The sequence below is a fragment of the Molothrus aeneus genome, chromosome 1 (assembly GCF_037042795.1).
Source record: "Molothrus aeneus isolate 106 chromosome 1, BPBGC_Maene_1.0, whole genome shotgun sequence".
In the NCBI taxonomy this organism is placed as follows: Eukaryota; Metazoa; Chordata; class Aves; order Passeriformes; family Icteridae; genus Molothrus; species Molothrus aeneus.
The window spans coordinates 88,647,086-88,661,981 of NC_089646.1; the positions used below are offsets into that span (position 1 = coordinate 88,647,086).

General features: G+C 39.4%; 2 protein-coding genes across 4 annotated transcripts in view; one reads left to right on the plus strand and one right to left on the minus strand.

Moving 5' to 3' along the window:
• The window catches only part of LOC136563103 (poly(rC)-binding protein 3-like), a 500,444-nt gene extending 492,173 nt beyond the window's left edge, over window positions 1-8,271 (plus strand). For all 3 annotated transcript variants that reach the window (XM_066560398.1, XM_066560405.1, XM_066560373.1), the window contains one exon: window positions 6,134-8,271. In XM_066560398.1, coding sequence (XP_066416495.1) covers window positions 6,134-6,198 — 65 coding nt within the window. In that variant the 3' untranslated portion in view covers window positions 6,199-8,271. The remainder of the gene's footprint in view (window positions 1-6,133) is intronic.
• ZNF830 (zinc finger protein 830) lies at window positions 3,256-14,676 on the minus strand. The gene is made up of 10 exons (XM_066560418.1): window positions 14,550-14,676; window positions 14,355-14,454; window positions 13,197-13,317; window positions 12,681-12,714; window positions 11,268-11,476; window positions 10,812-10,902; window positions 10,083-10,146; window positions 7,028-7,108; window positions 5,641-5,717; window positions 3,256-3,911 (listed from the first exon to the last, which is right to left on the minus strand). The coding sequence occupies exons 1-10, from the start codon at window positions 14,669-14,671 to the stop codon at window positions 3,728-3,730; spliced, it is 1,083 nt and encodes a 360-aa protein (XP_066416515.1). The 5' UTR covers window positions 14,672-14,676; the 3' UTR covers window positions 3,256-3,727.
• Between the last annotated feature and the right edge of the window lie 220 nt (window positions 14,677-14,896).

Below are 14,896 nucleotides of genomic sequence, written 5' to 3' on the forward strand. Positions count from 1 at the left end.
ACTCACACTGTGGTTTCTAATGACACCTACTACATGATTCATGCAGGCTGAATGTCTGATTTTCTAGAGCAACCTTTATGGATTATAAGAAAAGAAGTATTTTTAAGTGCTGAAAATATTTTAGTAATATGGCTTTTCTCATTTCTAGCTCAGTGTATTTAAGATGATAAAATGCAGAGAATAATTATAGTGGAATGTAATAAGCAAAATTTGTCTCTCTTCAAATTGAATTTATTGGCAGGGGGCCTGGCCAAAGTGACGCCAATGTTCTTTTCAATCAGTATTTGCAATTTGAAGCAAATTTTAAAATTAAATGCTGTAGTGGAGGAAAAACAATCATGTTAGCAAATGAGAACACGGGTTTGCTGTTATTTGGGTTAGTTGGTTTGGTATGGTCACTTTTGGGCTCCTCTGTAGCAAATACAGACCTTGTTCCACATTTAAGCCATGCCAGCAGCAGCTTATTTCTTCAAGGCAGGAGGGAAGTTAGCACAGCAATTACCACTGGGGACTGCCTGCCTTGCCAGAGGAGAGCTCACTACCAGCAGCAGCTGTAGCAATGGTGAGCTGCTCCCTGAAACTCCATTTCAAACCTGCAGACACACACATTCTGCCCCTGGAAGTCACTTACCAGCTCCAAAACCACTGAGCTGGGAATCTCAACTACTTTTTGGTGGCATGAAATTCCACAATTCCTAAGTTTGGACTAGTTTCCATATTATATGAGTAAATAAGGATTACAAATGTCTTCCTCCCTAACTCTGATATTTCAGTTTTCTGCAAGTCCTGAAGATCAGAAAATTAAAATAGTCTTCCTAATTCCAATTAAAATTTCATTTTTAACAGTGGTTATTGACATAGCTAGTTATTAGGATTACTTTCATCTTTATTGTTAAGAAACAGAATTTAAGGAAGTTAAGAAGTGAGAAAGAAATTAAGTACACATTTTTAAAAACAATTATTTCCTCTGGTTAATAAGCTATCTGAATAGCTCATCAGAAGTACATAAAATTGTTTTCTAAAACTGAACACATATTTAAGATTACAAATTAATTATCCCTATGTTTTTCTAAGATACAGGAGATTATTTCCCTTAATAAATTAGCCTGACTACTAAATGAGGTTAGGATACTTCTCTCTTATAGCCATGCTACTTTCATTGCTAAAAAGCAGGATGATTCCTTGCCCTCTTGACATGACAGCACATGCACGGCAGTGGTCACAAGGGGCAAAGACACTCCCATTATCTTCACAAAGCTCTCTAAAAGCTTTGTTTCAAATGCTGAAGAAAGGTACTGTTGTATGCAGTAAGGTGTAAAAAACTTGAATAAAACTGTTTGGAGATCTGTGAGATTCCTCCAAGGAAAAGAGCACCAACTCCTAAACAAAACACAACCAAGAGAGATGGATGCTGTGACTTCCCCAGCAATGCACATGCCCCCCGGCTGGTCCATGGTTCCCTTTCAGCAAGTTATGCAAGGAGAACAAATAGAATGATGAGTGATCTGGTGTTTATTCCTGCCATCTTCTCCTAATAACAATGGGGCGCACTGGTTTGGATTTGAATGTTCAAGATCCTGCACTGTAACTAAACTCACTGCCTTTAGCTTCTTACCCCAAGATACCTCTGAAGATGAAGGCAACTAGACTAAAACAGATGAACTGTTTTAATGTTCAGTTAATTTCCTACTCATCCACAGCTGAAACCATGATTTGCAGATTTCTGTGCAAGATGAAAGTAAAATTAGGGGAAAATGTACAAAAAGGAAGTGCAATTTACAGACTCAGAGATTAGCATTTTTATACTGTCAAAACATGCATGTCCATGATGTTCAGTGTAACCTGACATTCATTACATCTGTTTCTCTGAAAATGCAGAATGGTTCTGAAGTTTAAGTGTTAACAAGCTTGTGTGCTTTGCTGAGTAGTGTCAGTGAAAAGCAAAGATAAACAGTTCAGGAACTTAGCTTAGCTTTTCTCAGAGGGAAATTGAGGGACTGTGCTTTGGTTTGTTTTGAAAAAGACTGTCCTGTTAATACTGCACCACCCCCTCAGCTGGAAGTTCTCTTTACAGGGATAAATGGATCGAGAGATCTTTCAGTGCAGCATGACAGGCATCTTAGACATTGATGTTCCAATGTTTCATGTATACAAAGACATTTTATTTCAGTTTTGGTCCATCGGAGTTTTCTCCAACTTGTCCAAACATTCATTATTTATTTCAGTATTCTCTGAACACTTATTCTGTATTTCAATAATCTCTGAATGTTGCTATCTCAGTGACAGTCCTAATTCATGTAAGACTTCAGTGTCACATCAAACATTTCAGCAGCAACAGCTACTTACACTTCCTCTTACTAACAGCTGTAAGACAGCACGTGTGAGCAGGAAAGTGTGGATGCAATAAACCACTAGGGACCATTGCCTGAATTTTGACAGCTTTATAAATAGGAAGAGCTGAACCTAAGGATCACAAAAATTGGGAGTGATAAAAAAGCATCTCATTATAAGGATAGGGCTTCTGCCATATCAGATATTTCCCCCAAAACAGGCAAATCTAACATCTAAGTTTTGTTCTAATCTTTATTGCTTGGTTGATAATAATCTCTGAAGCAAGGAACTGGAATGCTTTCATAAGAGCAAAGCTTGTTTTCTCCCTTTAAAATCTCACTAGTTTTAAATCTAGAGTATTTTAAAAAAAGGTTAACCTGTTCTTAACAACTTCACTTTTTGATATCAATCAAGCCATACATCCCTCTTATTTTCAAAAAGTCCTCAGTAAATTTGAAGTATTTGAAGATTTACAAAAGTTAAAAAAAAAACACTTACCAAAGGTAGTTCTGCTTTCCATGTCCCAGTCTTGTCAAGTTTGTTGGTTCTTGATTTTACCTAATCTGTGTTTATCAGAACAGAATCAATTTTAAATGCTTTCTGTGCCTAAAATAGTATTTTAAGAAAATTTCCAGTATTTGGAATTATTATTTTACCTCCTCAGTTTCCAGTGCAGTACCTTCCTCTCAGGCATTTTGTCACCCTTTCATTAAGTGATGCAGATATGTAACCACTGCCTTCTCATCCCTCTGGTTCAAGAAGTGTGAGATATGCTACATGATGGCTGCACTAAGCAAAACAGGAGACCATAAAGAAAAATATCCAGCAGTGCTATGGCACATTAAGGCTATACACTGTGAAGAAGCTGTAGCTCAGCCTTTCTGAGCTTAGTCCTTATATACACAGAGAAACTGTAACAGACCCTAAAAAAAATGTACATATTTTATTGGGAGCTGGGGCAAAGGACAGAAGGGCACCTACAAATTTTAAGAAAACATAAATGCATAGTATTTCCCTTTCCCTAAACCCTCAGTCTGGGAAAAATTTGTTGTCTATGTACTTCTATAGACAATAAGCCAAGTCTCAAAATTACCAAACTGAGCTAATGCTTCCAAAAGCCTAGAGATTCTTTACAGATTTATTAATCCCACTAAAATACTTCTGGTAGGAAACCAGTCGTTTTAATAGGAAAGGTGCATCCAGTACTGTAAAACATTTGCAATATACAGTTTTTACAACAAGTAATACACTACTGCAGATCTACAAAAATTTTTTTAATAAGCTTTGCTCTTTAGCTTATGATCCTCTTTAAATAAATATTTAACAAAAGAATCTCCCTTCTAACAATGGAAGCAAGACCACAGATAAAAAGAGTGTCAACCACATTGCAAAAATGCTACAACAAAGCCCCTTTCACCCTCCAGTCTTGTGACAGCAAATCCTGCAGTTCTTCTTCATCTTCACTCCCAACATCCTCCTCCTCTTTCTCTTGTGCTGCTTTTAATCTCATGGCTTCCTTTAACTTCTCCTTTATCTCGTCCTGGCGGTTCCGCAAAAGCTCGACGCGGCGGTAGCATTCACTGTTGGAAAGTGGAACACCTGTTAACATCTGGGGCCTTTCCACATTAATGCCATCACCTCCAGGGCTGGATTTTGCTTCTACAACTTTGGATAAAGAAGCTTTACCGCTTCCCCACAGTGAAAAAGAAATAATCTTTCAAGATGCTAGTGCACCCTCTCAGTATTCTTCAAGTGAAAACAGACTGAGGAGAGGCTTGGTCAATTCTCTAGCAGTGAGACCTAATCTAAGTACTTAACAACTGCAATACAGTCACAAACCATGTTTCAAAAAGCACAGAACCAATATCCACTTCCACACAAGAAGGAACACCATTCTTTGCTACATTTATGGTTCTCAAGAGAGAAAGGTGTGACATCAATTATCAATTTTGATAACCTAGTGGTGGCATCTCTGAAAATAAAAAAAGCAGCACAAAGTGTTCAGATTCTTTATCTGCTTCCTCTCTGCTGTAACAGAACACTTTAAGTAAACACAATCCAAAAGTTTCAGGTTACTATTCACTTAAAAAGTTCTGTCCTTGAATTGTGTTTTATAACCATTCTAGCCACTTCAAATAGGATTTTTTTTTTTTAATGTCAAGTAGTACCAGCCTGATTTAAATTCTCCTTTGCCCCTTTCATTCTTATTTGCTCGGAAGGGTCAACATGGAGGGGTTACTTCTGGATCCTGTCTCCCCTGGCATATTACCAATATGATTCTTACATAGCTCAAGATTTGAAGGCCAAGGAATTTATTTCATTTTCAACTTAATTTGAAATAGCCTGCATTTGAATACACTCAGAAGTCAAATGTTACAAAAAGTCTTTAAAAATGTGTTTGGAACTTTTATTTTGGGGAAAAATAATTACAATTAAAACTTGAAGTACTCTACAAATTTCTGAATTTGGTTCTATGTACTTACAGCAGCCTTAGTTAGTGAGAAAAATAAATCCTTAAAGAGAGGCAAGTTTAGCTCAAGCCCTCTTTAGAATTACACTAACATTCTTAAAAGGCATTCCTGTAACAGCAATGTTCAGTTTGAACCCAATGCTGTTGTTACCATACACTGATTATGTGCAGCATGTAAATCTGCCCAGAGGGTTGAAGTGAAATTTCTAGTGTCTTTCTTTCTGAGTTGCTACCGTTGCCATTATCATTGTTGATATCAGTGTGTTGAGCTACAGGAAAATGGTAACAAACTGTTCCACTGAGCTGTATTTCAGGTTGCTTGAGTTTAAACCAATGCCCATCCAACCACCACACTCCCCATTTCAGCAAAACAAAATCACACAAACTGCTTCATGTAATGAAGTGCATCACTCCACAAAACCTTAAACTTCTACTAGAATTAAAGAGGGTTTGCCACAGCACAGGACATTTTCAGTACAGGAAATGATCCTTTAAAATGTTCACATATATTCTACAGTAATCAAAACTCCCAGGGAAATACAAATTAAGACATTAAGCCACCTGACAGGGGAAGAGGGACAGTTTGTTCCAAGAATTTGCCTTGTGTACCTTCAGTGATTCCAGTGCATTCTCTCTTTGGAGAAAGTTACAAAACTTTGTGTCAAAATCCGTGTCTTTATTAGGTATCATTCTGCAATTTGAGGGAGTCTGTCCTTCAAATATTCAGATGATTAATGAAAGGTAGTATTGCAGATTAGAAGCGTTTTTATCACTCTAGTCAAAGAGCAATCCATTACTGCTAGAGAACAGAGAATTTGAGGAAAAATTGATCTACTTACATCTGCTCATCAATTTCTCCAATCTGGCGATCTAGTCGTCCCTCCTCATCATCTTCTGCCACTATTGCTTCTGAAATCTAAACCAGAAAAGCACTGAGAAAATTCACCTTCATCCTGAATTCCACTTCCACTCCTTTACAATGTCTGTGTCCTCCCCTGCTCCCCTCCACCTGAAGTTAGTGTCAATCTCCTCTATGTATATTCCCATTTTTATAAGGGCAAATACAGAAAAAAAATGGTCTGGTTTAATTTGACATGGAAATGCTTTTTCTTAAAATCAAAAGAATTTTGACTGCTTTGGGGTTAATCTTTAGAAATTTTTAATACTCTATGATTTGAAACTGAGCATAAGCAAAAGACACATACCCAGTCTGAGGCTGAAACAAGAGCTCTATCCCAGTGCTTGGGACTTAAATACACACCACTTATTGAACATACTGTTTAAATATTCCCACTGGATCCCGAAGTGTTTCTAACCTGTTATTTTTTTCAGCATATACTTTCTCAAATCTGAATGTCTGGGAGATGCTATGCAATCAATGGTCCACGCATAACTGAGAAGATTCCTCCTAAGCTGAAGAATTATCTGAATGGCTTATGCTAGCAAAATGTATCCACCACCGCTTTTGTATGAACATTTGCTCTGTTTATAGTGCTGACTGCTTTAAAATGAGCAATGAAACATTTTTCTGCACCACCTTTCTCAGCAGTTGACATATGAGTAACTATTTACAATTAAAATAATTAAAAGGATAACAAATACTCTAGGGGAAGACTGAGAATACAGGTAATCTTTAAATTGTACACAAGGGCAGATCAACACCTGCGGCAGGAAGACTTTCCATGCAATGGTAAAGAGTAAAAAATTGAAGTACAGAAAAACTGGCTAATTTACGTGTCTCAAAACTCTTTTGTCACCTTCCCAGATTTTGGAGTTCCTTTCCAGTGCATTTAAATTAAACACAAAATCCCGGTTACCTACACTTTATAGATACTTTTTTAAAAAGACAGACAAATGGGTAGTGTTTTTAAAAGTTGAAGTATGAATATAGAGCTAAAGAAGAGCCCACAGTTGTGTCCTGTTTGGATACAAGACACTGATCTGAGGTATATGCTAGCTAAATAGTATTTAAATAAAATACAGTGTAACAAATGTAACTAGATACATATGACTGGATCTTGATTAAAAGTTTTCATCTTAATTTCATTTAAGTGGAAAATACAAAGAACCCTTTGCTCATTTATAAAGTACATTTAACCACACACTGCATTGAAACAACCAGCTGACAAATGCAGATGTCAGCCATTCTGCAGAGCTGCATGAAACTGTTGTTTTCCTTATTGTGTATAGTATTTAGAATCAATAAATATAGATTCCATTACTTACTGTGTTGACCTGTCGCATTGCCTTTTGAAATTCATCCCATTCTTTGTCCATCTGATCCTTTGGAGCATCAACTTTTCTCACCTAAAGAACATGAAAATTTATAAATTAACAATTTAAGTCTAATGACTCTTTGGGACACTGTAAAAAAAAACCAGGAGAAATATGAAAAATTATGCTGTGTTATTAGAGAAGTCTGGTTGATGTATTTCAGTTTAAGTAACGGATATGAGTGAGAGAGTGCAGCTGCACAGCGGTTTCGGAAGAAAAACCTGACTCTACTCCTGGATTAAACAACATCCATGACTGCAGCTTTAAAGAATAATTATTGACTAAAAGTGGCTGGTGTGGAATGTCTGGAGTAACAGAAGTGAGTTTGATGGTCTGCCATTTCACTGTGTCAGGTGATAACTATTAAATTCTTCTGTAAGCTGCCTGTACAATTGCATACAGTAGCCATTTCAAGCCAAAAAGCAGTGAATTGTTTGCCTTTGGCATAACATAAAATATCAAACCTTTCAGTCACTAATCTGCTGGTGTTAAATAGCCTGACTGTGTTTCAAATCTAGTCTAATTTTGTTGGCTAACAGAAGAAAATGTACAGCTACAAACCAATTTCAATGACATGCAAAGCTTTTTATTCTGCGGTAGATGGCATTTAGTACCAAGACATGAAGTCTGAAAGAGTAGTCGTGGTAAGAATGTGTTTAAGATCTACAGCCAAGGTAATCAAAGCCAGATTGTGCTTTTAATGCAAATAAATAAACAAGGTAGTCTACTTGTGTAATTGAAACTTACACAATTCAAGACTGGAAGATGTGGCATATAATGTATTTTAGAGGACAGATTATGTCTGACTCAGGACTGGGTAGAAATTATATAGCTAGGAGAACTAAGCAGTTTGAACATCATAAGTCATGACACCATCTTTTTGCATTAGTTTTATTTTCCCTTTATTCATTCTGCTCTTTTGGTGACATGTCAGTCATCACCTTAGTAAAGACAACAGTTTGGTGTGTTTTGTTCCTGAGTGATTATACAAAATCAAGTAGTATGAATTAAGTTTATAGAATAAATTAGAAGCTTCCAAGCAAACTCATACTGGGAAGTAATAGTCATCATTTCATTTTTTTGTTCTGTTATTATTTCTATCATATGTGTATGTACTGTGTTATTATGCATTGTGGTTGTCTTTTGTAATTCATAATTATTTGTATTTCTTACAATAAATTTAAACACTAAAGTTATTATTTTTTCTTGAAATATTTATCTAACCCAGAATTTATATGCTCTACAAGTACCTGATGCAAATAACAAGCATTTTTCACACCCACAATCTCCCTTTCAAACGCCCAGTTCATTTTCAAATAATTATTTTGTGTCTGATTCCAACACAGAACTACTGCAGCCACCTCAACATAAGTGATGTCACAAACATTTTCCTCCCTCTGAGTATTAGTTACACTCAGAAAGGGCTCATTAAAAGGAAGAGCCTCTTCAAGCAATTCAATGGAACAAGTAATCACTTGTAAATTTATCAGTGAAGGCAATAACCAGAACAAAGGTCATTAACCAGTGTCCTCACAGAAAAAAGCAGATTTTCCTTTCCTGCTAGGCATTCCTGCATTCCCTACTTATGATGAAACTAAGTATTTGAAAAATTTACTACTTCAATGAGACACAAAACACAAAAAAACCCCACAAAAAAACAGCCAAAGGATGGCTTTTTCAGCTACATATTTCAATATTCAAAATATCATTATTCAAAACTATTCACATATGGCAACACCTGGGCATGAGAAGTGCCAAAAGAGTCTTGCCAGAGTAAATAAAACACATAAGCTTGTTAGCTGGGCCAGTGGGACTAAATGAAGATGAAGGAGCATTATTTGGAAGGTCTCCAAATTAGATGTCATGGCTTAGCCTCACAATGCCATTTAAATACACCAGCAGCCTTCCACTGTGTGAACAAGAAAATAATACTCAAAAAAAAAAAATACTTAGGCCTACAGCACTGTATTTCCATAAAGAAAGCAAGAAAGCCATCAAATCTGTGGCAAATTTGACAAAAAGAAACAAAAAAAGGTTTGTATTTCAAATACCAGTGTTTTATTTTGGTCATCATTTGGCACCATGCAAGCTGAAGTATGATGTTTTTGGATTTCAAGATTTTTAGTTGTGGGGGGTTTTTTGAGAAATTTTGAGAATTTGAAGGTGAATACCCACTTTTCTTTTCTTTTCTGAGCATCATAAAACCCCCAAGTGGTAAAAGACGAGAGGGCTGAAGACCAGGTTGACTCTTGTGGTGTAACCAGCACTGGAGATGACAGCGTGTGCCATAATGGAGCTGCTTTCACTCCAACCGGATGCACCCCATCAGTCACACAGTGACTCAACACTTTTCAGCAGGATCTTACAAAGGACATTCAAGAACTATTATATCCCCAATTCCAAAGCAAAACTGAGTGTACAAATTAAGTGAACTGCTTTTCCTGGGATGACTCACAGAAATAAAGGTAGATTATCCAAATGTCAGTTCAGTATTCCAACCAACAAATGTCATTTCTTTAAGAGTCACAGAGGAACCATAATCAAAAATACTTTGCAAGAGATGGCTTTAACAAGCTCTTCCTGCCCACCTCCATCCCTTTTCATGTTTTCTCATTCACACAGAATGAATGTGTAAAGCTGCACCAGGGGAGGTTCAGACTGGGAAGTAGGAAGAAGCATTTCTTTACCCAGAGGGTGGGCAAACACTGGAACAGCCTTCCTGGAGAGGTGGCCAATGCCCCAAGCCTGTCAGTGCTTAAAAGGGATTTGGACAGAGCCCTTAAGAACGAGTTTTAGCTTCTGTTCAGCCCTGAAGTTTTCAGGCAGTTGGACTAGATGATTATTATAGGTCACTTCCAACTGAAATAGTCTATTCTAGTCTAAATAGTTCAGTCATCTTCTTATATTCCAGTATGACTGATTACCTGGAAAAGCATCCTTACTACTCAGCAAATCATTACAACCAGCAGAAATAAATCCAGTAGCATAAAACAAGGAGATCACTTACTTTTGCATCCACTTCAGGATCATCAAAGAAACCTTCTGGCAAAGCTTCAGCAGTGTTTTCTTTCCTGAAATATTTGATTACTATTAGCCCAAGTTAACACTTTACAATCTGCTTTATTGCAGAGTTAAAAATAGTCAAAAACTAAATTCATAATCCTTTGTGTAAGTATGCAGAAACACAGCAAGATTTTTAAGCCCTTAGTTTTATCTACAACTATCAAAACCTCCTCTTTCAGCTTGATCCTTCCTTGCTTTGAAGGAACTGCACAGAAAGGTTTAAATCTCACTGTTAAAACAAGAGCTGTAGCTTATGCTTCTTAAACTGTTCTTTCCAGTGTGCTGAACACCCAAGCGTTGTAACAGCAGATTCTACTTCTGAAAGACTAAAGCACAGTCTAAAGGAGTGCTCAAGTGAGCTGAACCATTACCACACAACAAGCAGTTTCCTTTAAACAGTGGAAAGCAGTGGTTGACACAAAGCTCCCACAGTAACCTGTGTTAAAATTTGCAAAGAGATGTCAAACAGACTCTGTATGACATTGCTCCATCTCTTCTTCTGTCCCTAGGGTGCAAGATACCTGTCTGAAATAATGCCTGAGGCTCACATATATACAAACTATTCTGAATGCAACATAACAATAAGTTCTAAGGGATCACAGTCTCTATTTCCTGGAAGACAAATGTTTGTTTACAATTGCTAAGACTATCAATATTTGATTCGACTGCTTACCTTTCAATTACCTTCTCGTGTATCTCTGCTTTCTGTATGGATCCAGAATGGGAAACTATAGGAGCAGCTGGAATTTTGGTATCAAAAAAGTCTATAGGAAAAGACAGAAAACTATGACAAAAAGAACAGCTGTTCAGGCATTTTCTAAAATTCCAACTACACAGGAATTTCAGTTAGTACCTTACTGAATCAAGGGAAGAACAGACAGATGTTACTTCCCTTGGCAGCCTCAAACAACTAGAACATAAAATCAATAAGCAAGAACCACACAATAACAGGAGATTCTTTGCTAGTTTATCTCTACTTCCAGTATTACACACCCTCACCATCACCTAATGGCAATAATTAGAAAAATAAAATATAAACATTTCATCATCAGTTACATCACAGCTTCTCCTTACGGAGAATTACTATTAATTACTAAGAATTACTAATTACTATTTCAGTCAGCATTACCTGCAGGCAGAGAATTAGCTATGACTTCTTGAGTTGGAGGTGGAATTTCAGTTTTACGCACAACAGAAGATTTGCTTGATTGTTCTTGTTCCTCTTCTTCTTCATCATCGTCATCGTAATTCCCTGACAATAAACTGGGACCTGGGCCCTTGGAAAGCTGTACACTGGCACTGTCTTGCTCTGCTTCATCAAAAAAATCTGCTGGCAGCCTGGTAAAGAGCCCACAACACAACTGTTAGAAACCTCACAGCAGTGACTCCAGTCCAGCACCAGCAGCCCAGTCCCTCTGTGAGCAATGCAGGCTGTGAGATCCTGAGCAATGCCCTGAACTGCACAGCTGCCAACACAGCCACTCTCTGAAGGCAGCACACGCCTGGGGCTCTCATTTAAAGTTCCCCAGAAACGCCCAGGTTAATTCTAAAAACATATTTTAGACCCATTTTTCCATTTGCATATTCACATTAATAAAAATAACCCGTAACAAATTGGAATGGTGGTTAAAGTAATTCTTTTTCTACCTATTAAGTAATTTGCTACTTATTTTGGGTACCTAGTGCTGTCCAGGAGTGGAATTCACAACAGCCACACAGGCTCAGCAATGAGAAAACACAGATTTGCTGGAGTAGCTGCAGCCAGCAAGCCAAACATTTTTCCACAATATATTTTAAACTAATTATACCAACAAGTTCGAAAATGGACAAACCTCTGAAGTGTTAATTTTGCACACAAACTTAAATTCCTTCAAGGAAACAGCAAGTGGTACTTATGCAAGATAGTAATTTATCCTGTGAAGTGCAGAGGAGACCCACAAGTGTCACCTGACATCTGCCCACCCTACAAAGATGTCTGAATACCATCAGAAATTTTTAGGGGCAGTTGAGATGCTTAACCCAACCCCTTGAAGTCAAATACAGCCCTATATTTGTATAAGTTCAACTGCAGCATATGCACCAACATGAATTTTAGGTGACAAAAACCATCCTAATGAAGATCTGTCACTTGATAGTAGTTTTTGTTAATAAATATCATTTAATTATACACTGAAAATTTCTCTTAATTTCAGACTGACACCTCTTCTTTAGGACGTCAGCATTATTAGAGTACATACTACAGTCTGGTTATGTTCAAGCTGTGTAGTAGAACCACATGTCAGTCCTTTAAAGTCTGTCAGTGACAGTAAAATAATTCCTGTTTTCTCAGAGAGTCCTAAGAGTTGATATAATTATCTCCACCCAGGAAGATGCTGCCATGTTCAGGACTATACAACTCTGCTAGAGAACAGGCAGAAGCAGGGATCTGCTGACTCTCTGAACCTTTGCCCTTGTACAGAAAGCAGAGACAAGGAAGAGCTGGATGAGAATGCAGCCACTGGTAGTTAGAAAAAATTCCTAGGTAATAACAAGATCTACTTACCCTGACGAAGACGTGTGTGGCTTTTCGTCTGTACCTGTACAACAGCCAAGAGAACTTCTTAAAATCCATGCTTTTAAAGGAAACATCCCTAAGGCTTCTGTGACAGCACCAAGTCCCCAAATGCCATACATATTTAACATATATATTACATGTCTGGTAGCACCAAGGGAAAAAATTAACTGTCTTTCCTTTAGCAAGAACTTTGGTGCATGGTTTGAGGAAACCCAGTGACTCGATTCCACTGAAAAGGAGTAACACCACTTCTAGGCAAGTGCTCCTACTGCTTAATTTACACTGCTTCTCGATCTATTTGGGCCAAGCCCACAGTTCCATGACCTAATTTAACCCAATAACCCAGAAGAATAAAAAGCAAACTTTTCCCCTTTTCAGCAGCAATGGGCTGACATTAACTGAACAGTCTGGTGTATTCATACTCACTTCCACAGGAACAAAACAAACCAAAAACATTCAAGATGTAAAATGGACGGATTCTGGCAAGCATTTCTCTCTCATTACCTTTTACTCTCTTTAGGTCTGTATTTTCTGTCTCAACTGTTTTTCTCTTGACAGGATGAGAGGATGTGCCAGCAGCTGAGCCAGTGGCCGCCTGCTTTGTGCCTTTTAATTCTGCAACTCTCTGTCAAGAAATAAAAATTCAGGGCACATTACTAGCAGTAACTTCTGGATTGCAGCTTAAAATACAGAGCTTTTACAACAGTCATCAAAGTGAGCTGATACCTTTCTAGAACAGTATCACTGAAATAGACACCACAGCTACCAAAACAAAGACCAGTGTTTCTGTCAGCCTCTGGAATGATGTGACATGGAGGAAGAGGAACTGACACTCACACAAGGGAGGCTGTGCCAATAAGAAATGATAGAGCAGTGACACTGACAACAGTAAGGTACTGGAGAGAAGAGCAGGAAGGCTGGATTTATTCTAAGGTCCTGGAATACTAAGTGTTTTAAAATTAAAACATGGCATTTTAACATCATGAAAGACATCACTCTGCTTTGCCACAGTCATCTAGTCTGAATGCAGGCAATGCACCCCCTCTGTTCCTTTGGTCTTTTCCTGAGTACTTGTAAAATTAAACACAGTCTTTCAGTTTTTGCTAAGAAGTAGCAGCAGAACTTAAAAGGATAAAAAAAAAAAAAAAGGGTCGCATCCAAGTTACAAACTCCCTGACTTGCTTTACAACTTCTTTATCTTTACTACTGAATTACAAAGAGAAAAAACGTGTATTTTTTTAACCCAGCATAAGCTGTCACTTGACAGCTCACAGATCCCCGAGCAAGCCCGGGGAGGCGGAGGGGGGTCGGGTCCAAGTCCGAGCAGCAGACAAGTGACAGCCAAAAGCTGTCGCTACGGTGGGGACTGCTTCACCGGAGGAGCGGACCCCTGAAAGACACGGGACCCCCTTTCTAGGGGCTGCCTTTTCTACCCCTGCCTGGGCTTTAAGAGAACAGAAGTCAGACGGAACAGCCAGGCTGGTTCCCACCCTCATCCCGGCGGGCTCCCCGCCGCTCCCGCTGCCGCACGGAGCCCGGAGCAGCGAACCCCAGGCCCCGTTCCGGCGCCGCGGCCTCTCCCCAGCGCCTCCCCTTCCCAAGCGCTGTCCCGGCGCTCCCCAACAGCGAAGCCCGGCCGAGACCCTCCGCAGCGCCGCTCACCTCCCGGTGCTGCTTGCCCAGGACGTGGGTCTGCCACAGCAGCTCGCTCTTGACGGGCGCGTTGCACAGGGAGCAGCTCAGGTGCCCCAGGCTGTTGTACGTGCCGGCCGCGTTAAGGGAAGCACCGTGCGGCGCGCGGACCCCCTCCCGCCACCCATCCCTCCTCCCAGCCGAGCTCTAGGGTGCCGAGGATATTTGGCGAAGGGCGAGTCGATGCGCTTCTTGCCGGCGTTCTGGCGCTGCTTCTCCCTCATGAGGCGCCGCAGCTCCTCCTGCCGCACCTGCTTCCGCCCCGCGCCCGCCCCGGCCGCCGCCATCTTCCCCCGGCGCGCAAGGGCGGGGCCGGCGCGCGCCGTGACGCTGCCGGGAGCGCGCCGGGAAGGGAGGAGCGGGAATGCATCCGTGTCCTTCCTCGGGATGTTCTTTAGTGTATTACTAAAGAACATAGTGGATGTTCTTTAGTGGATGTTCTTTAGTTAAGCCTTTGGAGCAGCAACAGAGCTCCATAGACACAGCAGTCCAGCTGTGGGACACGGCTCTGA